The sequence below is a fragment of the Sminthopsis crassicaudata genome, chromosome 5 (assembly GCF_048593235.1).
Source record: "Sminthopsis crassicaudata isolate SCR6 chromosome 5, ASM4859323v1, whole genome shotgun sequence".
Lineage (NCBI taxonomy): Eukaryota > Metazoa > Chordata > Mammalia > Dasyuromorphia > Dasyuridae > Sminthopsis > Sminthopsis crassicaudata.
Genome location: NC_133621.1, coordinates 296,949,735 through 296,973,112, shown reverse-complemented (window position 1 = coordinate 296,973,112; position 23,378 = coordinate 296,949,735). Strand labels below are relative to the sequence as shown.

The window sequence follows — 23,378 nt, the reverse complement described above, 5'->3', positions numbered from 1 at the left end:
GGAGTGCAACCCTGTCATTTTACAGATGAGGAAACTGAGGCCCCCGAAAGTGCAGTCTTACAGGTGACGGAGGCAGCCTTGGAATGCAGGTTCTACAAAGCCAAAGGAAGGCCTCTTTCTCCTGTAACAGGCAATTAAAAATAGCTGCTAAGTGAACTCATCTTTAGTCTTTCTGGAGTTTTAATAATCTTCAATTGGTGTGATGACAAAATCTCACTGGGGCAAGGAGAAGGGGGAGGGAGGGAGGGAAAGAGGAAAGGGAGAGAGACAGACAGACAGAAAGAGATAGGGAGAGATGGAGAGAGAGACAGAGACTCAGAAACAGAGATACAGAGAGAGACAGTCAGAGACAGAAAAAGACAGAGACAGACATATAAAGAGTCACAGGAGAAAGAGACACAGAGACAAAGACAGAGACAGGAGAGACACAGAAAGAGATAGCAAAAGACAGACAGAAAGAAGAGACAGAAACAGACATATACTAAGACCAACAGAGAGAAGGAGGAGGAGGAGGAGGAGGAGGAGGAGGAGGAGGAGGAGGAGGAGGAGGAGGAGGAGGAGGAGGAGGAGGAGGAGGAGGAGGAGGAGGAGGAGGAGGAGGAGGAGGAGGAGGAGAGGACAGGGAGAAGGAGAAAGAGGAACTACTGCATGACTCTATAATGAAAGTGAATCCAAGTCGTTTTGAAGGAACTGGAAATGCCTGAATTGGAGGAGAGAAGATTCAGTGGAGTATTGACAAAGTGTCTTTAGAGGGTCATTAAACAGAAAAGGAACCACACTAGCTCAAAGTTTCCCCTAGGGGCAAAATCAGGAACAATGGGTAGAAGCCACAAAGAGAGAAACTGAGACTCAAGAAAACTGCGGGATCCCTGGAGCTGTCCAACGCAACATTCAGGAATAATGGCGTCAGGGGGATCTGGATCATCAATTGGGTTAGAGGTTTCTAATCCAATGGAAAAGAAAGAAGTCCCTTCCATCTCTGAGATTTTGTGTCCTAGAGTGACTTCACATACATGGGTCTCATTTCCTCATCTGAAAATGTGAGAGTCAGCCCAAATGACCTTCGTTCTGTCCTTGACATCCTGTGACCCTAAATGGCAGAGCTGGCTGGAATTTCACCATCTTCTCTCTCTCCCTGCCCCTGCTTCTCCCTCTTCCTATCTGACTCTCTCTGCCCCCGTCTCCAAATCCCCTTAATTTCCCTCTCCAGGTGAGCTTCAGCTCTTCCCAAGACACTTTCGTCGTTGCCAATTTAGGGGCGTCCCAGAATGATGGGATATTCCCATTCTGAGGTTCTCAGAAGTAAAAAAACAAAACAAAAACAAAAACCCTTGGATTTAGTCTCCCCTCTGTCACTAAATTGTATGAGCCTGGAGAATTTACTCTGGAGCCCTCTTGGATTGGTTCTCCACTTGCAAAAAGAGATATTCAAAGGTTGGGACATTATTCAATGTTCTATGACTTCTCAAGGTCGCTAGCCTGGAGGATGAGAGAGAGCTGGAATTATGCTGTAGCTACTAGCTAGACCTTCTGGGAAGGCACTCCCTTCTCTGACCTTTCCCCTCCTGTCCCCCTCCCAGAGATCACTGGAGGGGCACATGGAGAGAGGAAGGAGGGAGTGGAAACTAATCCTTGCTTTAATCTTGTCTCAGAAGGAGGAGTGACCAGAGCATAGGACCTTCCTCCTGTAACGGGTGAGAAGGGTCATCTAGTCACGAGCCTAGAAAGTACATGGTGTTCGATAAAAAACTAAGGCAGTCAGGAGCTGGGTTTGAGTCTTGACCCTGTCACTTTATTTAGCTCCCTCTGGACCCCATCTAGACATCCTCAGCTACAATTTCATCAGCTTAGATTATAACTGGAAGCAAGCCTAACCTTCTCATTCTGTAGATAAGGAAACCGAGTCCCAGAAAAGTGAACTGGCTTACCTAATATTACACAGGCAGCAAAAATGGCAGAGGCTGAATTAATAACTACACCCTTTCAGGACTCTTTGTATTGCTTCAGTTGAGCCTCACAACAGCCTGTCAAGAAGTATCCTATCTCCTTCTTATAGACAAGTAAACTGAGACTCAAAGAGGTTATGGGACCTACCCTTGATCACGGAGCTAAGACTCACGGATCTGAGTCTAGATCTTTCTGACCCCATCCATTGTGCCATGTGGCTTTGAAGTGCTTAGCTCTAGAGCTGGAAGGAAGCTTGGAGGCCATCTGGTCCAACCCTCTCATTTTACAGATAGGGAAACTGAGGCACAGAAAAGTTAAATGACTTTGTGGGATTATGGGCTGGAAGGAAGCTTGGAGGCCATCTGGTCCAACCCTCTCATTTTACAGATAGGGAAACTGAGGCACAGAAAAGTTAAAATGACTTTGTGGGATTATGGGCTGGAAGGAAGCTTGGAGGCCATCTGGTCCAACCCTCTCATTTTACAGATAGGGAAACTGAGGCACAGAAAAGTTAAAATGACTTTGTGGGATTATGGGCTGGAAGGAAGCTTGGAGGCCATCTGGTCTAACCCCCTCATTTTATAGAGAAGAAAACAGACCAAAAGAAGTAAAATAACTTGTCCAGCTCATACAAGTCATGGGATCGGTGGAATTTAAATACCGCTCCTCCGAATCCAGAACCAAGATTCTCTGTACTGTGCTTCTCTTGGTTAGAAACCCACCTAATTAATAAACCATCGGTGGAAAAGAAAAGGTTGTGTAAGAGGCAGGGGGGGAGGGGAATTTTTTCCCTGAAATTCCATCCGCTTTTCCAGAACCTCTCTCCCCCCACATGCCTGATCCTGGCAAACTGAGAGCTGTCATTCTGGTAATTATATGATAAAAACAGAGCGGGAGGCTCTGGGTCTCTATGGCAACCTCTGGGCAAGGCCGCTCTGTTGTGGAGATGGAGAAATAGAACCAGGTTTCAGGATCTTTCCGTTTGCTTAAATGGTAAAAAGTTGTCGAGCCGTGCTCAGGGGTGACGGGCCTCCAGGTTGGGGGACTCAGAGCCAGGAAGCAGTGGGCATTAAGCCAGCTCTTTGTTAAACACATGCACGGCTGGGACGGGTCCTGGAGGCTTCAGATATCCCGGCTGCCTCCTGGATCCTCTGGAATCTGGAGGCAGCGTATATCACCAGATGTTATTAAATTTCCTCCTGGGGTTCCTGGGCTCGGCTCAGCCCGTCCATCCTTGTCTCTCTCTGTCCTGTGCCAGAAGGAGCCCTCCATTTCCCCTTTATTCCCATAATGGTCCTTCTTCTTGGATCTAGAGCTAAGAGGGTCCCCAAAGGCATCCATCCATTCCCCTGCCTTTGAGAGAGGAAGAAACAGACGTAGAAAATTATGGCGTCCGGATTCAGTGGTGGTCGGGACCTCAGAGGTCCCTCTTTCTTTTTCTTTCCTCTCCTCTCCCAGACTGTAAAATAAAGGAATTACCAAAGCCCCTCCCACGCCTGGACTCATGCCCTTTCCTAGACTGCCCATTCTGAAGAAATCTTGGTTGAGCCCCCGTTCTCGTGACTAGTGAATTCCTAGGGAAGACCCCCATTTCCCGGGGGGCCCAGCCACACTTGCCTCACTCCGGCTCCCCTCCCCTCTCCTCTCTGCCCACCTCCCATTCATCACCAGCTGCCTTGGCTCCATCCAGTTATCCTTCTCCCAAGGCCATGGGGAGATAGCACACACTGAGATAAATATAGATCTTAGACAAAGCTATGATCTTTAGCTCCAAGACACATAGCTCCGGTTTGGGCGACTTGTTCAAAGCCATCCAGCTAAAAAATACAAGAAGTCAGGACTGGAACCCGTACCTTATGACTGGCTTTTTGCCTTTCTTTGAATGCAGTCTTAGCAGGTAATAAGCATTTGATAAATGTTCAGTGACTCAGCTTAACTTCCCACCCAGGGCCTTGAACCCGGTACCTGTGGTGACAATAATAACAACTAACATTTTGATAAATGCCTTATTATCCTGTTTGATCCTCATGTCGACCCTTGAGTTGAGGTGCTATTATTTCTCCCCATTTTACAGGTGAGGAAACTGAGGCTGAAGTGAAGTGACTTGCCTAGAGTCATATAGCTATCAGAAGTAGGAATTGAATTCGGGTCTTCCTGACAGCCCAAACCAGCAGATAACTAGATAGTCACTTAAATGCTTGTTAATTGTTTGGTTCTCCTCTGTGTTCTTATTTATTGGAGGGACCAGGAGCAATGGTGTAAAGTCCTCTATTTAGAATAATAAACCTAGATTTGAATTTGGACCTGCTATTTTTTCACCCACAGAACTCTTGCATTCTTGTCTTTCCTAGCCTCAGTTTCCTTATTTGTGAAATTGGTGGGAAGTTGAATTAGATAATGTCCAAAGACCTTTTTAGTTCCATTCTATGATCCTGTAACATAAGGATCTCTTCCATGCTATACAGTCTTGCCTGCACATAGTAGGTGCTTAGCAAAGTTTTTAGAATGGCCGGGTGAAGGGAAATGGCTGGGTTTTTTTTTGGGGGGGGAGCCTTCCTCCCCTTGTCCCCTTCAGAGTTTTAAAACCACTTCAGGAAGGTCAGTGAAGAGGTTCTAAATAAGGTAAGCAGGTCTTGTGGCCCCAAAGTCAGGGCCAAGAAGCTGGAATTCCAAGCTCGGAGGCGTGGTGGGGGCCTTTTCTAGTCCCCTGGCAGGGGGGGAGAGTTGAGTTACAGGTTTCTGGCGAGGGACTGGCCGGTGCCCTTTCTGCCTGCTTCAGGAGGGCGTTAGTCCCAGATTCACTGCAGCCCTCCCCCCAGCCTGTGGCCCGAGCTCAGGGCGCTCCCACAATGGCACCTGACCCAAAATAACTTCCATGTGAGCAAGAAAGAAAGAGATTATAACCCAGACTGGGATGACAGGGAAAGCAAGGCTGGGGCTGTCAATGATAGGAGTGGCCAGAACCAAAGGGAGGGTATAAAGGCCCCCGCAAGCCGGGGCTGTCCCAAATATAAACTCGAGACTTGGGGACAACTGACACTTCTTGCTCATTTTCTTTGGACAGCGCCATGGGGCTCAGTGATGGAGAGTGGCAACTGGTACTGACCGTCTGGGGGAAGGTGGAGGCAGATATCCCTGGCCATGGACAGGAGGTGCTGATCAGGTAAAGGGAAGGGCGGACCGTGGCCACCCACCCACCCACAGATTGGCCGATCAAGTCCCACTGCCTTGAGTGAGGATCTCAAAGCAGCCCCCCTCTCCTTTCTTGCCATTGCATCAAGGATTGGTGAGAAGAAATGGGGTCTGCACCCAGAAGCAAGGGATAATTGAGAACTGGAAGGAGGCTTAAGATAGCATCTAGTGCATCTCCCTACCCGCCTTGGCAGAGAGAGGAAATAAAAGGCCAGATAGGGGAGTAGCTCCTTCAGGCACACAACTATTCAGTCTAGATTCAAACACATCCTCAGTCTCCAAATCCAGAGTTTCTAGACCCTTTCAAGAGCATTTAGAACAACTCTATTTAACAGATAGAAAAAATGAGACTCTAGCTGGCCCCAAATCACACAGAAATCTGGCAGAACCAGGTCTGGTTGAAATGTTTTCCAATGCAATATGTCCGGAAACCACAGGTAGGACTGGGGATCAGACCCAGGAGTCCTAGCTCCCCTAGCCATCGCACTCCACAAATACAGGAAGCCTAACTGGAAGAGAGGTTGGAGGTTGTCCTCCAGGCAGACCCTCACAAGGACCTAAGTCTGAAAAAGTATGATGTGCAGGTAGGAATAACTCTGAGTTATCTAATCTCCAGAGCAGTTGGAAAAGTGATTCTTCTTCCTCTCCCATTTTGCATTTTACTTATCAGTTGATCTGTGAGCAACCTCAGCCTTTTGTAAATTAGTTTCCAGGTTCTTGAGTCACTCACTGGGTGATTTTGAGCAAGTTACTTCCATTCCCTGAGTCTCAGCTTCCTTTTCTGTAAAGCCAGTGTCAAGGGTCAGACTATTTTCCCAGTGACTTCCCTTATAATGGCAGGGACACTTTGACTTGGCTCCCAATTGGACTTCATTTGTCTTTTGCCTCTAATTAACCTTGTCTTGTCTTTGTGGTTGGTCTTCACTAATCTGAAACTGGAACCACATTAGCTTTCAAAGTTGGAGTTTTCCATCCCTTTCCTTCTTTCCAACCAGGTCCTCTGTGGGCCAGCTTGGGATCTATTCAACAATCACTCAGCTATAAACTTTCTTGCTCTTTAGACATGGGAATTATTAATACTGCTATTAGAATGAGTAGGAGTGTTCTAATTTCCCATTTAATTAGTTGAGATATATATATATATACATATATATATATATATATATTCTAAAGCTTCTATTATGACATTTATTATAACACATCTATATTATTATAATATGAGTGTATACTATATATATATACCTCAAACAGATAGTTTAATATTTACATATTACATATCTAAATTCCTTAAGCAAATAATTTAATATATTAATATATGAAATATAATGCCTTAAGCAAGTAGTTGTGTGTGCATTTGTGTGTGTGTGTATGTGTATGTGTGTGTGTGAAAGAGAGGAAAAGAGAGAGACAGAGAGAAAGACACACACAGAGAGAATTAGAGAAATAGAGATGAAGAGAGAAAAGAATGAGAGAAATAGAGAGAGAGAAAGAGAAAGAGAGAGAAAGAGAGAGAAAGAGAGAAGAGAGAGAAAGAGAGAGAAGAGAGAAAGAGAGAAGAGAGAGAAAAAGAGAGAGGAAGAGAGAGAAAAGAGAGAGAGAAAGAGAGAGAGATAGAAGAGAGAGAGAAAGAGAGAGAGAAAGAGAGAGAGAAAGAGAATGAGAGAAAGAATGAGAGAGAGAAAGAAAGAGAAAGAGAAAGAGAGAGAGAAAGAGAGAGAGAGGAGAGAGAGAAAGAGAGAAGAGAGAGAGAGAGAGAAAAGAGAGAAAGAGAGAGAGAGAAAAAGAGAGAGAGGAAGAGAGAAAAAAAAAAGAGAGAGAGAGATCCTTTGGAAAATATACATGCATTTATTATTTAGAGTTGGAAAGTAATTACAGGACCATAGGTTTAGAATCTGAAGAAACCTCCAGAAGCTAGCTAATCTAACCCCTTCATTTTACAGCTAAGGAAACTGAGGTAGACAGAGGTTAAATGACTTGCCCTGCATCACACTACTAATAGGTGTAGGAAGCAAATTTGAATTCAGATATTCCTGACTATAAGACCAGAGTCCTTTAGAGGTCATTGAATCCAACTCTTTCTCCAATTTTACAGATGGGGAAAAGGAGTTTCCAAGAGGATAAGTGATTTGCCTTAGTGTTAACCAGGTAGTGAAGGGCGGAGAGGGGAACTCAGACTCTCTGACCTTAAATGCAGGGCTTTTTTCTCCTGGGTCACCTGGGAGCCAGTGCAGTGCAGGAAAAAATCTCCTTAACAAGCAACCTACCTGTGCCACTAACTCAGGGGATGTCCTTGGACGAGTTATTTAGGCCTCAGTTTCCCCATTTGCATAATGAAACTGTTGGACTAGGCTTGAAGATCCAGTGGGCATTCTCATTGCCTGCTCAAAGAGGGTGACTGGAGATCTATTTCTGGCTCGAGCATATCATCAAGTTTTCTTTCTCTAGGATGCAGGGGAATAAAGAATCAGGAGGTTCGGTACCAAAGAACTTACCTTCAGATCTTGATCTGGTCCTTATTATCTGTGTGATCCTAGGTAACTCAGATCTGGACCTCAGATAAAAGGGACTTGTGATGTTCCATTCAAACCCCCATGTATGTCCCTTTAATCTTGGTGGCAATTGGAAAAGCTATTCTCTCTTCCATCTTGGCCAAATGTTTTTTGTGTTTTTCCTCTGAACTCTTGATGTCTGGGTCATTTCGCTGATAGGAGGGTGGTCGGCTGGACCTCAGCTTTATGGGGCTTTCAGAAAATAGGAAGAAAATGAATCTTTGTCTTTCCTGGAATCAAAACAAAAAGCCCACAGAAGTCATATTGTGGTGGGGGAAACCAGGAAGCCAGACATGGGGGCTGTGCAGAAATGTGGGGACTGCCAGCCAATCTCTGGCACCTTAGTGAAGGTTCTTAGTTCTTGGTCTCATGGAGCTCCCAAGCTGATGGTCATTCTCCAAGTCTGTTTCCTCTTCTGAGAAATAAGGGCCTTGGATTAAATGGTTTCTCATGTTCTTTTTACTTAGAACATTTTGTGTCCCTCTCAGCTCTGATAGTCTTCATTCTAATGTCGCTCCAACTCTGACGTTTTCTGTCTAAGGTCTCTCCTACCTCTGAGATCCCAATATTCTAGATTCTAAGGTCCCCCCCCCCACAACTCTTATACGTTTTAAGTTCTTTTATAGCTCTGATAGTCTATGAATCTCTAGTCCTGGTGAGTGTGGGGAGTCTTTGAACTGCTTTTTTGGTAGAGGCTGTAACCTCCTCCCTTGCCCAAAGAGACTGTGCCTTCTGAAAGGACATAGCTTTGGCGTCCACACTGGGGAGCGAGCGATTGCGATTTTCTTGGAAACATTTCTTCTCCCCAGGGTCATATTGAACACAAGAGGCAGGAGGCTTTCCAAGGGGCTTAAAAGTCCATGCAAAGCCCAGGAGAGGACAGCTCTGGAAGACCGCCGAGTTGCTGGGGTATCATTTGTTTGTTCCATGTCTCAGATTATAATAGCAAAGGAGTCATCAGGAGTGATAGCCTGCCTCTGGCTCTGGTGGAATCAAGTTCAAGTGTGTCTTCTTTTTGAGAGTGACTATTTGCCTTTCTTAGGGTTAGAGATAAAAAGAGGGGACAGCTCAGTGTTCACAAAAGCATAGCTCTTGAACCTTGGCAACATCCATTCTAAGCTTATTCCTGTCTCGGCCACTGGTCTTGCTTCTGGACCTTGGACAGATCATAGGAGCAAAGAATCTAGATTTCAGGTCCTTTCATTCGACCGATTTTAGATATCAAGCTGGAGGGAATCTGAGGAGCCATCCGTTCTAAGCCTCTGTGTTCTAGATGGGAAAATGGAAGCCAAGGGAAGCCAGAAGATAATAAATGCAGAAGGGACCTTCTAGACCATCTACTCCAACCCCTCATTTTAGTCCCCCAGCTAGTGAATATCTGAAACAGGACGCAGACTTCAGATAGGGGAAGTCACTTGCTTAATAATGCAGGGAGTTAAGCAACAGGGAGAATTTCTGCCCAACTCATTGGATTCCAAAGCCAGGCTTCCTCCCACTAAGCCATGTCTATTTTCACTTGCCTCAGTTTTCCTTATCTGGAAAACAAGATTATTGCTTGTTTTATAGTAGAAACCTGGATAAAAGACCCAAGATCCTAGAATTTGGGAGTTGAGGATGACTCAGAGATCAACTAGTCTGAGTCTTATAGTTAGTTTCCTCATCAAATGCAAGGATAGGGACCTGGAAAAGGAAAATGACCAGTTTCCTCTATTTGCACACTCAGTTTTCTTCATTTGGAAAACAAGTTTATTGCTTGTTTTATGCTTTAGAAATCTGACTAAAAGACCCAAGGTCCTAGAATTTGGGAGCTGAGGATGACCTCAGTCTGCATCTTGCAATTTCCTTATCATATGAAAGGAAAATGACTGCCTGTCTCTATTTGCCCATTCACTTGCCTCAGTTTTCCTCATTTGAAAATAAGTTTTGTATTTTAGAAATCTGGCTAAAATACCCAAGATTTTAGAATTTTGGAGTTGAGGATGACCTCAGAGATCAACTAGTCTGAGTCTTGCAGTTTCCTCATCAGATGCAGGAAATGGAGGCTCAAAAAGCCATTGAGATTTGCCCAAGATCCCCTGGGGACCTAGTGGGTAAGCTGAGTCTAGAATGGAGATCCCTTAGACTTTTATAGCTTGTGTGTGTAAAAGAGACAGAGACAGAAACAGAGAGAGAGGCAAAGAGATGGAGAGATATAGAGACAGACAAAGAGCAAAGCAGAGAGACAGAGACAGAGAAAGAGAGAGACAAAGAGACAGAGAGAACAGAGACAAAGACAGAGTGAGGCAGAGAGACAGAAACACAGAGAGACATAGAGACAGAGACAAAGACAAAGAGTGAGGCAGAGAGACAGAAACACAGAGAGACATAGAGACAGAGACAGAAACAGAGAGGCAAAGAGACAGAGAGATATAGAGACAGAGACAAAGAGCAAGGCAGAGAGACAGAGACAGAGAGAGACAAAGAGACAGAGAGAACAGAGACAAAGACAGAGAGTGAGGCAGAGAGACAGAAACACAGAGAGACATAGAGACAGAGACAGAAACAGAGAGGCAAAGAGACAGAGATATAGAGACAGAGAAGGGGGGCCTGGAGAAGGAAAATCACCGATTTCCAGTACCACTGGGGCTGTTAGGAGGTTCTTAGGAGATAATGAATGGAAAGCACTTTGCACTGTAGAGATGTCATGATGATGCTGAGAATGATGAGGATAGTACTATTGCCATATTTTAATATTTCCATTCCACCCTCAATATTCCATATTCAATATTGGAGCTCAAAGGGACCTCAGGTACATCCCTTTGTTCAATCTCATTTTGTAGGGGAGACAAGTTAAATAACACGGCCAAAGTTAGCGAGCCAGTGGGGAGAAACAAGATTGGAACATTTGGTACCTCTCGGTCCAGCCCTCCCTCTTTCCCCCAACCCTTCAATAAACATAGGGATTGTCGGTCCCGTCCCTATGATGAACATGGGATGGTAGATTTCAAGAGGGAAGTGACCTAAGAATTGAATTATTTTATAGAACAAAATAATTTGTGTAATTTATAGATAATAATTTGTAATAATTTATAGAGCAACTGAGGCCTGGGAAAAGGAAATTGCTTATCCAAGGCCACACGTAGGATCATAGATCCAGAGCTGGTGGGGACCTCCAAGGAATCTAGCCCAGTGCCCCCATTTTAGAGGTAAGGACTCCGAGTCATTGTATTTCCACCAGATCCCTTGAAAGGCTTTCTTTTCTGTGTTGGTAGAAGCCTAGAAATTTCTTGGGAATGGGGGCGGGGGGTGTCTCTCTGCTGCCTTCTGTCTTGCCTGTCTTTGTTTCATGGGTGGCTGGGAAGCTGACTCCCCCATGCTGGCTCATCAGAAGGACTTTCTTGCCAACTACCGGGGAGATAGGGGGATAAATAACAGGAAAAAAATGATCTGGGATTGAAAAATCTTTGAAGTTCCATTTACTGGACGAGGGTGGTTGGATTCTGCTCCGACTAGAGGCTCCTCCCGGCCAGCAAGGGCCCTCCTGGGTCCGTAGCCCGTGGTCCATGTGAGCCTCACATTACCTTGTTATGTCTCCGAGGCACCAGCTGTGGGGTGAGGGGCGACAGGGAGGCAGCTGTGTTTATGCCGGGATCATTCAGCAGGCAGGGAAGCAGGTGCTCCTATTAGCCAAGTCCTTCCAGCACATCTTCAAAAATAGGCCTGAGCCCTCCCAGGATGGGGTGGAGTGGGCTGGGGAGGGGCTGTCTGGAGCCTGAACATGAACGGGGTGAAAGGCTTGAGAATCCTAGAATGGGAGGCCTGAAAGGGACCTTAGAGGGTGGCTAGAAGCTGGAGGTGTGGGTGGCCCTTTTGCCTATAAATTCTAGAGAGGATTCCTGCAGAGAGACAGCTTGGATCAAATGGACTGTGAGATTCTTTACCTCTGAGGTGGACCAGCCCTTTCTTTTGTCCAGTTAGGAAACGGAGGCTCAGAAAGCCATTGAGATTTGCCCAAGATCCCCTGGGGACCTAGTGGGTAAGCTGAGTCTGGAATGGAGATCCCTTAGACTTTTGTAGCTTGTGTGTGTCTTTGTGTGTGTGTAAAAGAGACAGAGACAGAAACAGATAGAGAGGCAAAGAGATGGAGAGATATAGAGACAGAGACAAAGAGCGAGGCAGAGAGACAGAGACAGAGAAAGAGAGAGACAAAGAGATAGAGAACAGAGACAAAGACAAAGAGTGAGACAGAGACACAGAAACACAGATAGACAGAGACAGAGACAGAAACAGACAGAGAGGCAAAGAGACGGAGAGATATAGAGACAGAGACAAAGAGCGAGGCAGAGAGACAGAGACAGAGAAAGAGAGAGACAAAGAGATAGAGAACAGAGACAAAGACAAAGAGTGAGACAGAGACACAGAAACACAGATAGACAGAGACAGAGACAAAGACAAAGAGTGAGGCAGAGAGACAGAAACACAGAGAGACATAGAGACAGAGACAGAAACAGAGAGAGAGGCAAAGAGACGGAGAGATATAGAGACAGAGACAAAGAGCAAGGCAGAGAGACAGAGACAGAGAGAGACAAAGAGACAGAGAGAACAGAGACATAGACAAAGAGCAAGGCAGAGAGACAGAGACAGAGGCAGAGATACAAAGAGACAGAGAGAACAGAGACAAAGACAGAGAGTGAGGCAGAGAGACAGAACATAGAGAGACAGAGAGACAGAGACAAAGAGCGAGGCAGAGAGACAGAGACAGAGGCAGAGAGACAAAGAGACAGAGAGAACAGAGACAAAGACAAAGAGCAAGGCAGAGAGACAGAGACAGAGGCAGAGAGACAAAGAGACAGAGAGAACAGAGACAAAGACAAAGAGTGAGGCAGAGAGACAGAAACACAGAGAGACATAGAGACAGAGACAGAAAGAAGCAGAGAGAAACAGACACACAGAGAGACAGAAGCAGAGAGTCAAAGAGACAGAAAGTGACAGAGAGAGACAAAGAGAAAGACACACACAGGGAGATAGAGAAAGAGATGGAGACACAGGAAGTTAGAGAGTCAAAGAGAGAAGAAGCAGAGAGAGACAGAGACACATACAGAGATAGAGAAAAATAAGAGAAAGACACACACACATACAGAAACAGAGAGAGGCAGAGAAGCAGCAACAGAGAAGCAAAGAGCAAGAGAAAGACAGTGAGACAAGGAGATAAAGATAGGGAGAGAGACAGAAAGAGGGGAAAAGGTAAAGAGAAAGGCTGAGAGATAGAGAGAAAGAGAAGTACAAAGGTACAAAGAGAGACAGAGAGAGACCAACTAAGAGAGAAATTGGGATTGGGTTTTGTCTCTTTTGTGGTTTCTGTTTCCAAGGGAAACAGGAGGCATGACAAAATAGATGAAAACCCATAAAGTTCCCTAATTATTTGCCTTGCCTCCCTCTGCCCTCACCAGGAGGTGCCCTAGGCCCTTGTCCTATTATTTTTGGACCAGGCTCCCTCTGGAATGAGAGGCTTAATCCCTTCTTCTCCTTAAGCTCTGGCTTCTCCCACTGTCAGAAGAGCAGGATAAGAATAGTGGCTGCCCGATAATATTGGTAATGAGCTCGAGACCCTTGGGTGAAAGGTACAGGATGAAAGCAGGCAGTGACGCATGTGGCCTTTGGATGGGGGCTCCATTGGAATCAGCTAACATTGGACACAGTTCCTGGGAGGTCCTGTCTGGCCTGAAGCAGAGGCTCAGTGCCAAAGCAGAAGATTGTGGAAAATTTCAGGATTCTGATTTGTGTGTGTGTGTGTGTGTGTGTGTGTGTGTGTGCATGCACGTATGAACAATAGCTGTGTGGCTGTCTCACTGCCACTCTAATGATAATTGTGTATCTCTGTATCTAATTATAACTGTATGTGGGTGTCTAATAATAGACTCAAAGAAGCTCCAAAATACAGGGTCCTCCAGTGCCATGTAGTCCAAGGGATATCTGAACAAGGACCCATTTTACATCTGTCTATCCATTTATTCGTTCCTTCTACAAGCAGTTATTAAACATCTACTGTGTGTTCAGAGATCAGAGTCAGAAAGTTCTGAGTTCCAGGACTTGTAACAAATTGTTAGACCTGGGGAAATCTTAACTTCTTGTTGTTTTTGTTCTTGTTGTTCTTGTTGTTCTTGTTCTTGTTCTTGTTCTTTTTTTGCTAAAGCAATTGGGGTTGTGACTTTCCCAGGGTCACACAGATAGGAAGTGTTAAATGTCTGAGAGCAGATTTGAACTCAGGTCCTTCTCACTTCTGGAATTCTGAACTTCTCAAGCCACTAGGCAGTAAAGTAGGAATGACTCGCTAATTTGGTAGAATGAGTTTCCATGCTCGGGGTTCCGTACATTGATAGAATCACATTTTGGTGGGCTGAGGAAAGCTTGGCCACCGCTAACCACTAGAAGCATGGAACCCAAGCCTCTAATATTCCTTAACCTTAAACTCTCCTTAGGAGAGAGGCAACATGTGTCCAGATATAATGGAGTGGCGCTTGCTGACAGACGAAGCTTAAGGCTCTGCGTTGGGTAAGAATACCCGGCTTCCCGAGCCAGCCCATTCCACTGCTGGACAGTTCAGACGTTTGTCCTTATTCAGAGTTGAAATCGGGTGACTGGTCAGCTTCCACTTGATCCTGCCTTCTGGGACTGAGCAGAGCCAGCGGAAGCCCTCCCCCAGAATGGTCTGTCCTTAAAGAAGCTCTCCTGATGTTTCTCCAGGCTGGAGGAAGTCCTAAAGCAGACTTTATAAATCATCCAGTTAAAAAGAAAACTGGTTTCATGACTGTACAGGAAGAGGCAGCCCCAGAAGGAGAAGGGCTTTAACTCAGGTAGCAGGATTTGAAATCCAAATCTAGGACTTTTCCCAGGATGGCTACTTTAAAAGTGTAGCAATAGTGTTTTAAATTAGATATAAGTGAATAATAATGATGCATCTGTTCTGTACTAATAATCATGGCTGGGGGCATATTTGTGTCTGAGACCAAAGCTTGGGAGCTTGGAAAAGAGGACTTGGTGAGGGGGGTGATGGGAGATGTTGGGGGGACTAGATTTGGAATACAAAGATTTAGAACTGACTTATTACTCTATCTCTTGTCTGCTAAATGATCGGAGGCATATCGTTCCAGCTCCGAACCTCAGTTTTCCTTTTCTGAAGTGGACCTGAGATAATAATGGTTGTTCACAGCTCTAGAGCCCATCACAATTTACTTTTCTTCCTGACAACTCCATGAACACCAGAGATGATACCCAATAATCAATCAACCAGCAGTTATTAAGTACCTACTCTGTCCCAGTGCTGAGCTCTTGTGATCCAAAAACAAGTATTATCCTCGATCTAATTTAATGCAGCAAGGACTTTCTAGGGATCTCATTTGTTTCAGTTAGGGTACTAAATAACAGGAATGAGAAATCCTCTAGGAGCTTACATTTTATTTGTCTGTTTGTTTGTTTACTTGTTTATTTATTTATTTTTGCTGAGGCAATTGGGGTTAAGTGACTTGCCTAAGGTCATATAGCCAGGAAGTGTTAAATATTAAGTGTCTGAGGTCAAATTTGAACTCGGATCCTCCTGACTTCAGGGCTGGTGCTCTATCCATGAACCAGCCAGCTGCCCCTTGGAGCTTACATTTTAATGGGTCTATAGTCTCACTTGATCTAAATCCCAAAGAAAGGAAATCCTACAGCTAGTAACTAATGGTGCAAGAGATGAAATCAATTAAAAAAAAAAAAAAAAAGCTTTTTATTTTCAAAACATATGCATGGAGTTGAAGTCAGTTCTTGACTCACTTGTATCAAATGAGATCACTCATCTAAAGTACTTTGTTATCTGTATAAAGGTAAATGTAACTTATTGTTTGGGGTCTGTTAGTGTTGCTCTGTTTACCTCTGTGTCAACACATATATAATATGTATCTGTATGTGGGTATGTTGCATCTGAGCCAGTGAATGGGACAGTAACTGGATCTTTGTCATGGGGGAGAGCTTCCTCCTCAGGGCGATTTAGAGACTCCTATCCCCTTGCTTTTTGATTCTGATACTTCCAAGGTCCTGTCACCAGGTACCCAGCCAATTTCCAGGCTGACACCGGCCAGATTGCCCCTGTCACCACATTCCCCCACCCATGTGAAACTATTTTTAGTTACAGCTCCATGTGGGCTCAAAGGTGGACGGAATCTCGATCTCGAATCCTCCTTATCCCCATTTCCCCCCTCTGTTCTCCTTCTGTTATCTTAAGAACGTAGTCAAGCTAGTCCTCGGACAGCTCCCAACATGCCAATGGAGATTAGAACCAGACCGGTGGCATTCTTGGCTGGAGTGACTCGGCGGCGGGTCTGGTCAGAGGGACGGCATCTGCTGGGGGGACCCCGACTCAGCCCGGCTTCAGGCTCCTGACTGCCATTTCATAAATACTAAAGGTTAACAAACTGCATAGACAGTAAAACTTCTCTAGGCCAGTTTTATGAGGGACTCGTCTGCAGGCCTATCTTAGCATGTGGACATCTCTGCCGGACTGTCAGGAGTGACGCGGAGCATGTCCTTGCATTCCCTTGGACAAACACCTATTTACTTGGTCATTGCACTAAAGCGGCGCAAAGAGAACACGAAGAACCCGTAGTGTGCCAACAGCCTCTCGGGGTTGGCCAGTGCTTTTCGTGCCCGCAATGACCGGCAGCAGCAGCAGCAGGCTAGCATTTGTATGGAGGTTAACATGAACATGTACAAAGATAAATTTCATGCACACACATTAAATACAATCAGCAAACGTGTGAGTGGCTAGTTTATTTAATAGAAAATGAAATAATATAAATGTACAAATATATATACATACTATATATATGTGCACATTAAATACAGTTCAGTATCTAGTTAATTTAATAGAAAATTCAATACATTATAAATATAGAAGTATATAAATATATACACACATTAAATACAATCAGCAAACATTTAAGTGCCTACTCTAATATGTGTATATGTATGTGTATATATAATACACACACATAAACAGCTATACATATTAAATATAATCAAGAAGCATTATTAAGTGCTTAATTTAATAGAAAATTAAATACAATACATAAAATTATATACTACATACACATATAGTCTATTGCCAGCCCATTTTACTTCTTTTTTCCCTCCCTTCCTTCTTTCCTTCTTTTCTTTCTTTTTCTTTCTTTTTCCTCTCTCTCTCTCTCTCTCTCTCTCTCTCTCTCTCTCTCTCTCTCTCTCTCTCTCTCTCTCTCTCTCTTGACAATTGGGGTTAAATCACTTGTCCAGGGTCATACAGTATCAAGTGATTGAGGTTAGATTTGATTTCAAGGCCTCCTAACTCCAGGGCTGTGCCGCCTAACTGCTCTGGAAAAAATGGATCATAAAAAGAGGAGGTGACTTGTCAAGTTCAGAATGCTCATGTAGCAGAGCTGAGCGCTGAACCCACATTCTAAGATAGCCAAAGTACTTTAAGTCCCATGATCCCCACCCCTGGCCTTTCCCAACCTCCATGGCCCTCCCTGTTCCTCCCTGAACCAGGTCTCTCCTTTGATTCCCAGACTCTTTAAGGATCATCCTGAGACTCTGGAGAAATTCGACAAATTTAAGCACCTCAAGTCTGAGGATGAGATGAAGGCATCTGAAGACCTTAAGAAACACGGCTCAACAGTACTCACCGCCCTGGGGAACATCCTGAAGAAGAAGGGCCAGCATGAAGCAGAACTGAAGCCTCTGGCCCAGTCCCACGCCACCAAGCACAAAATCTCCGTCCAGTTCCTAGAGGTCAGAGCTGGGGCTGACTTGTAGGGGTGGAGAAAAGAGGACTGGGAGTGGGGCAGGAGGGAAGGACCGGGCCAATCCTACACGACACAAGCACCTGCAATGTTGGGACAATTGACTTCAAGTTGGAAAGGGTCTTATGGGTCATCTAGGGTAACCCCCTCATTTTACAGATGAGGAGACTGAGGCACGGAGAGGAATGCCCAATGTCAAAGAAGAAGGAAATGTTAGGTTTTTCTCTGGCCACAAGTCTGACACTCTTTTCAATGTATTCTTTCCTCTTAAAGATCGTTTAGACCAATCCCCTTATGTAATGGATGGGGAAACAAATTTCTTACCCAAGGTCGCCTAGGTAGCAAGTGACAGAACCAGAATTTTGCAGGATCATAGAATTAAGACTAGTCAGGCCTTTAGGGGCTACTGAGTCCACCCTTCCTTATTTTACAAGTGAGGAAAATGAGACACGGGGAGGTGAAGCAACTTGCCCAATTTGAACTTGGGTCCTCTGACTTCAGGTCCAGCAATCACCCCAATATTTCCTGCTACCTCTTCTTGCTTCCAACACACTTAGATCTCTCATGGTTTAAGGTCCAGTTGAGTGGAGCTAGATTTCTTTACCCAATAGTCTTGATGTTTTCACAAATGAGAGGCAGCGAGGCTCTCCAGGACTCCAACACAAGCAATAGATACTAGTCTCACGAGGTCACCTGTGAAGCTAGTTAGCACAGTGAACCATAAGTATTTTATTGCTAGAAACCTGTTGGACAAAGTGGGGGTCCTTGGGCTGGAGATGAAATGGACTGTGGAGCAAGAGTAATCTCCCAAGGGACATGACGGGAAGGCTGGGGGGTGCGGCTACTTCTCCTTGCCCTCTGTTTCCAGAGGACTTGTTTTTAATTTTTAATTTTTAATGAAGGGACCAACTTGTTGGACAACCCCTGTGAATTCTGCCCAATCTCTCCAGTAATTCTCCCCAGAAGCCCCAAGTCCCCTTCTGAAAGCCATCCACCATAATACTTGGTGGGTCAAGAGCTCTGCCTCAAACACTTACCCACTGTGTGATCCCAGACAAGTCACTTCTCTTTGAGCCTCAGTTTCCTCATCTGTCAAAGTAGAGGTGGAGATGATAATCGCAGTAAGTGTTTCATGGGGTTGTTGCAAAGGGAAGTCTTTGTAAAGCTCAAAATGCCTTAGAAAGGGGCCTGATGGCTGATTTTAGGCTATCAACGCCCTTTCCTAAACTCCTGTTTCCTCGATTATAAGCTAAGGTTGCTTATATCTACCTAAAGAGAGATTACAGTGGCCACAGAATCGGGAAGCTCTGGGTTCAAGGCTCACATGTGGCCCATACTGATCAGGTGACCCCGGACGAGTCCCTTAATCTTTCAATGTCCCCGATCCACTCTCTGAGGTTAAATTTCAGAGGACGTGTTTATCTCTATTGATGTATTGACTTTCCTCAGTGGGAGTTCTCTACGTAAAATGAAAAGAGAAATGTCATATACATAAATATAACTATACATAGAGGGACATATATATATATATATATATATATATTCACATGTATATTTCTAGCTATATCCAACCCCATCCATCCATCCACATATTCCATCTATGCATCCTGATAAGCTAAGAGGTTCGGTAAGTATCGAAGAACTCAAGCCCTCTAAGACATAATTTATTCTCCGGCTTTTAGCAGATGTGATTAATTTTCTGGACTCATGAAGGAAGACGAGAACTCTTTCAGATATGCTTCCCTAAATTAGGGCCACTGGATCAGTCAGCTATTTGGGTTTGTCACATATTTAGAAGTACAGAATTTGGAGCCAAATAGGGACAGCAGAAGTCATGTGACCCAACTTTCCCCTTCCGCAGTTAAGGAAAATGAGACAAAGGGTGGGGTTTGCCTAAGGTTGCACAGATAGTAGTAGCAGGACTGGCCACTGGGCCCAGGTGTCCTGAATCCTGATCTAGTGTGATGGCATGAAGTAATAATAGCTTGCATGTACACCGAGATTTAATGGTTACAAAGAGGTGTTTGTATATTATTTCCTTTAATCATCACAACTCATAGATGTAGGCACAATAATAATATCCATTTTATAGATGAGAAAACCGAGGTAGAAGAGGTGTTAAGTGACAAAGCTGATGAGGGGATGAGACAGGATTGGGACTCAAGCATTCCTTATTCCAAGTTCAATATTATCCACTGAGCGATGTACCTGGGAGGCAGATATTATTTCCCCCATTTACAAATGGAGCAACTGAGGCATGAACATGTGAAACTTAGAACCACAAAGGACCTTAATGGACATCTGATCAACTTTTCACTTTGTAGATGAGGAAACTCAGAAGCAAAGAAATTGAACGACCCTTCTAAGGTCGTACCCGTAGTCTTAATTTTGAATCCAGGTCTTTCTGCCTCTAAATCCAGTGCTTTCCCTACATTGTATTGAGAGGCCATGACTTGGCAGGATCACAGAGCTAGCATGTTGTAGGGGTGGGATGTGAATTTACTCCTCCTCGGTCCAGGTTGAGTTCTTCTCACTACCTAATAACAATATTAGTCAGTCTAGTAGAATCTGAGTGTCTTTTATGTCCCAAAGTGTGGTCTGTCACTCATCTGTGCCTCAGTTTCTCCATCTGTAAAATGAGGGGGAAAAAACCTACCTGCCTATCTACCCAGCAGCAGGGATACAAAGAAAACATCCCATCAAATCCCCCAGGCTCCCAAGCTTCTCACAGAGTCTAACAGGAGCTAGCGTTTATATTGTGCCATAAGATTGGCAAAGCACTTTTACATCTGTAATTCATCCTGTCAACCCTGGAGAGTAGGGGCTAATGTCATCATCCCCATTGTACGGCCGAGAATCCCGAGGCTTAGAGAAGCCGATCGACATACAACTAGTAGTAATAATAATAATAGTTAACACGTACATAAAAGCTCCTACTATGTGCCGGGTTACTTGAGCCCAGGCCCGGCCTCGATCCATTGCTCTTGCTTCGCCCCCTTTTCTTTCACAGTGCTGGGAGCCTCTATTTCAGTGCAGTTATACTGCCTGGAACTTCCCTTCCATTTCCTCTGGGCAAAATTGGTTCCATATGTTCTGCCTGAAACCTGAGAACCCTGCCCAGGAGGCCCTCTCCCCACTCCTGCTTCTGTCCTCCAACCCTCAGCTTTCCCTCCAGAGTTTGAATAAGAGCATCTGGTACCGTCCCCCCTCCCTCCCCTCTGAATTCCGCTGGTCTCGCCACAGATCTCCCTCCTCCTCCTCCCCCTGGATCTCTAACGGCTTCCACGCCGGCGCTGGCTGGCACTGTGCCTTCAATGACCCTGCTTTCCTTTTCTCTCTCTCCCCTCCCCCTCCTCCTTTCTCCCTCTCTTTTTCCACCTTGGCAGTTCATCTCAGAGGCCATTATCCAAGTGATCCAGAGCAAGCACTCTGCAGACTTCGGTGGGGATGCCCAAGCTGCCATGCGGAAGGCCCTGGAACTTTTCCGCAACGACATGGCGGCCAAATACAAGGAGCTTGGATTCCAGGGTTAGAGCAGGTTGAGCATTGAGCTGGATGGCGGGCAGACTCCTCCACTGGCTGTCCCTCTCTCCTGCCCACCCACCCCCCGGTCAAGTAGTTAGCTTCTATTAAAGTAGTATCTTAGTTTTGGGTTTGGGGATACCCTATGTGACTGAGACATGACCATGGAAGGCCAGAGGGAGGCCACCAGGGGACACTTCTCATCTGTTACTAACCGGCCAGATAATTCCGCCAAAGGTCCTTGGTTCTCATTTTCTCCTTGGCCTCCGTAAGTGGAGACCTAAGCACTTGGAAATGAGTAACTGGCCATCTTTCCAGGAGGTGCTTTTGTGGATATAACTCTTGGCTTCCTTTCTGGGAGGCCATGGTAGAGAATGAAGTGCTGGAGAGAGAACTGGGGGAAGGAGTACAGTAATGTGGTTCAGCCTTCCTTCTTCCCACCATCTGGGTTCCTAATGGCTTCCATCCTGCCTTTGATTAGCCCTTCAACTGTGGAGTCTTTCCTTTCCTCCTTTTCTTTCTCTCCCCCAAGGCTGTCACAGCCAGTGCCCCCAGCATTCCTTGGGGAATGGAGGCTCTGACAGATGGTTCCTGAAAGAGCTAGAGACACTTGAGATACTGGGGGTGGGATGGGAGAAGGAGGAGAGAGAGAGAGAGAGAGAGAGAGAGAGAGAGAGAGAGAGAGAGAGAGAGAGAGAGAGAGAGAGAGAGAGAGAGAGAGAGAGAGAGAGAGAAGGGGGAGAAGGGGGAGATGGGGGAGAAGGAAAAGGGATTGTTCTCAGTTAATGGGTGTGACTCTCCTGATTTTAATAAAGGACCTGCAACCAATTTGTCTGTCTGGGCCTGGTGCTTTCCTCCCTCAGAGAAGATGAATGAGATCTGGGAGGAGAGAGATGACAGAGAAATGGACAAGGCCGGGAGCTTGTGGGTAGGCAGCACCACTGATGTTAGTCCCAGAGAACCTGTATGTGGGTAGAAAAGTCAGCATAAAACAGGCTGCCTTTTAACAGGAACAAACATATTTGAAACCTGTGTGCCTGAGAAGGGTTCAGACCAACTAGGGGCCAAGATGGCACTTGGCAGCTGGGCAAGGAGAGGTGCTTGTATGTTGGGGGATATAGGTCCCCAGGCTGGGGAGGATTTCCTTACAAATCAGGTGTCACTTCCCCAGGCTTCCCTTGTCCTCAATCCAGAGTCCAGAGTGGAGACTTAGGGGGGAATTGTGTAGGGCGGGTGGATATGTAGGATTACGGGGCAAGAGCTGGAAGTTCCTGGATCTAATCCCCTCATTTTACAGATGAAGAAACTATGACCCCAGGGATGGAGTAATTAATTGTACAATATTACACAAAAGTGGTAGAGCAAGAATTCAAGCCTGGAGATTCTGACAAATCCAACATTCACCCTCCCTCCCTCCTTCCTTCTCTCCTCCCTCCCTCCTTCTCTCCCTCTTTTCTTCCTTCCTTCCTTCCTTCCTTCCTTCCTTCCTTCCTTCCTTCCTTCCTTCCTTCCTTCCTTCCTTCCTTCCTTCCTTCCTTCCTTCCTTCCTTCCTTCCTTCCTTCCTTCCTTCCTTCCTTCCTTCCTTCCTCCCTCCCTCCCTCCCACCTCCCTCCCTCCCTCCTTCTTTCTTTCTTTCTTTCTTTCTTTCTTTCTTTCTTTCTTTCTTTCTTTCTTTCTTTCTTTCTTTCTTTCTTTCTTTCTTTCTTTCTTCTTTCTTTCTTTCTTTCTTTCTTTCTTTCCTTCTTTCCTTCTTTCCTTCTTTCTTTCCTTCTCTTCTTTCTTTCTTTCTTTCTTTCTTTCTTTCTTTCTTTCTTTCTTTCTTTCTTTCTTTCTTTCTTTCTTTCTTTCTTTCTTTCTTTCTTTCTTTCTTTCTTTCTTTCTTTCTTTCTTCTTTCTTTCCTTCTTTCCTTCTTTCTTTCCTTTCTTTCTTTCTTTCTTTCTTTCTTTCTTTCTTTCTTTCTTTCTTTCTTTCTTTCTTTCTTTCTTTCTTTCTTTCTTCTTTCTTTTCTTTCTTTCTTTCTTTCCTTCTTTCCTTTCTTTCTCTCTTTTCTTTCTTTCTTTCTTTCCTTTCTTTCTTTCTTTCTTTCTTTCTTTCTTTCTTTCTTTCTTTCTTTCTTTCCCTTCTTTCCTTCTTTCTTTCCTTCTTTCTTTCCTTCTTTCTTTCTTTCTTTCTTTCTTTCTTTCTTTCTTTCTTTTCTTCTTTCTTTCTTTCTTTCTTTCTTCTTTTTTCTTTCTTTCTTTCTTCTTTCTTTCTTTCTTTCTTTCCTTCTTTCCTTCTTTCTTTCTTTCCTTCTTTCTTTCCTTCTTTCTTTCTTTCTTTTCTTTCTTTCTTTCTTTCTTCTTTCTTTCTTTCTTTCTTTCTTTCTTTCCTTCTTT

General features: G+C 44.8%; 1 protein-coding gene across 3 annotated transcripts in view; it reads left to right on the top strand.

Moving 5' to 3' along the window:
• Positions 1-21,707, top strand: part of MB (myoglobin) — a 24,749-nt gene extending 3,042 nt beyond the window's left edge. For all 3 annotated transcript variants that reach the window (XM_074271532.1, XM_074271533.1, XM_074271534.1), the window contains exons 2-4: positions 5,012-5,110; positions 17,246-17,468; positions 20,866-21,707. In XM_074271532.1, coding sequence (XP_074127633.1) covers positions 5,016-5,110; positions 17,246-17,468; positions 20,866-21,012 — 465 coding nt within the window. In that variant the 5' untranslated portion in view covers positions 5,012-5,015 and the 3' untranslated portion in view covers positions 21,013-21,707. The remainder of the gene's footprint in view (positions 1-5,011; positions 5,111-17,245; positions 17,469-20,865) is intronic.
• The last annotated feature ends 1,671 nt before the right edge of the window (positions 21,708-23,378 follow it).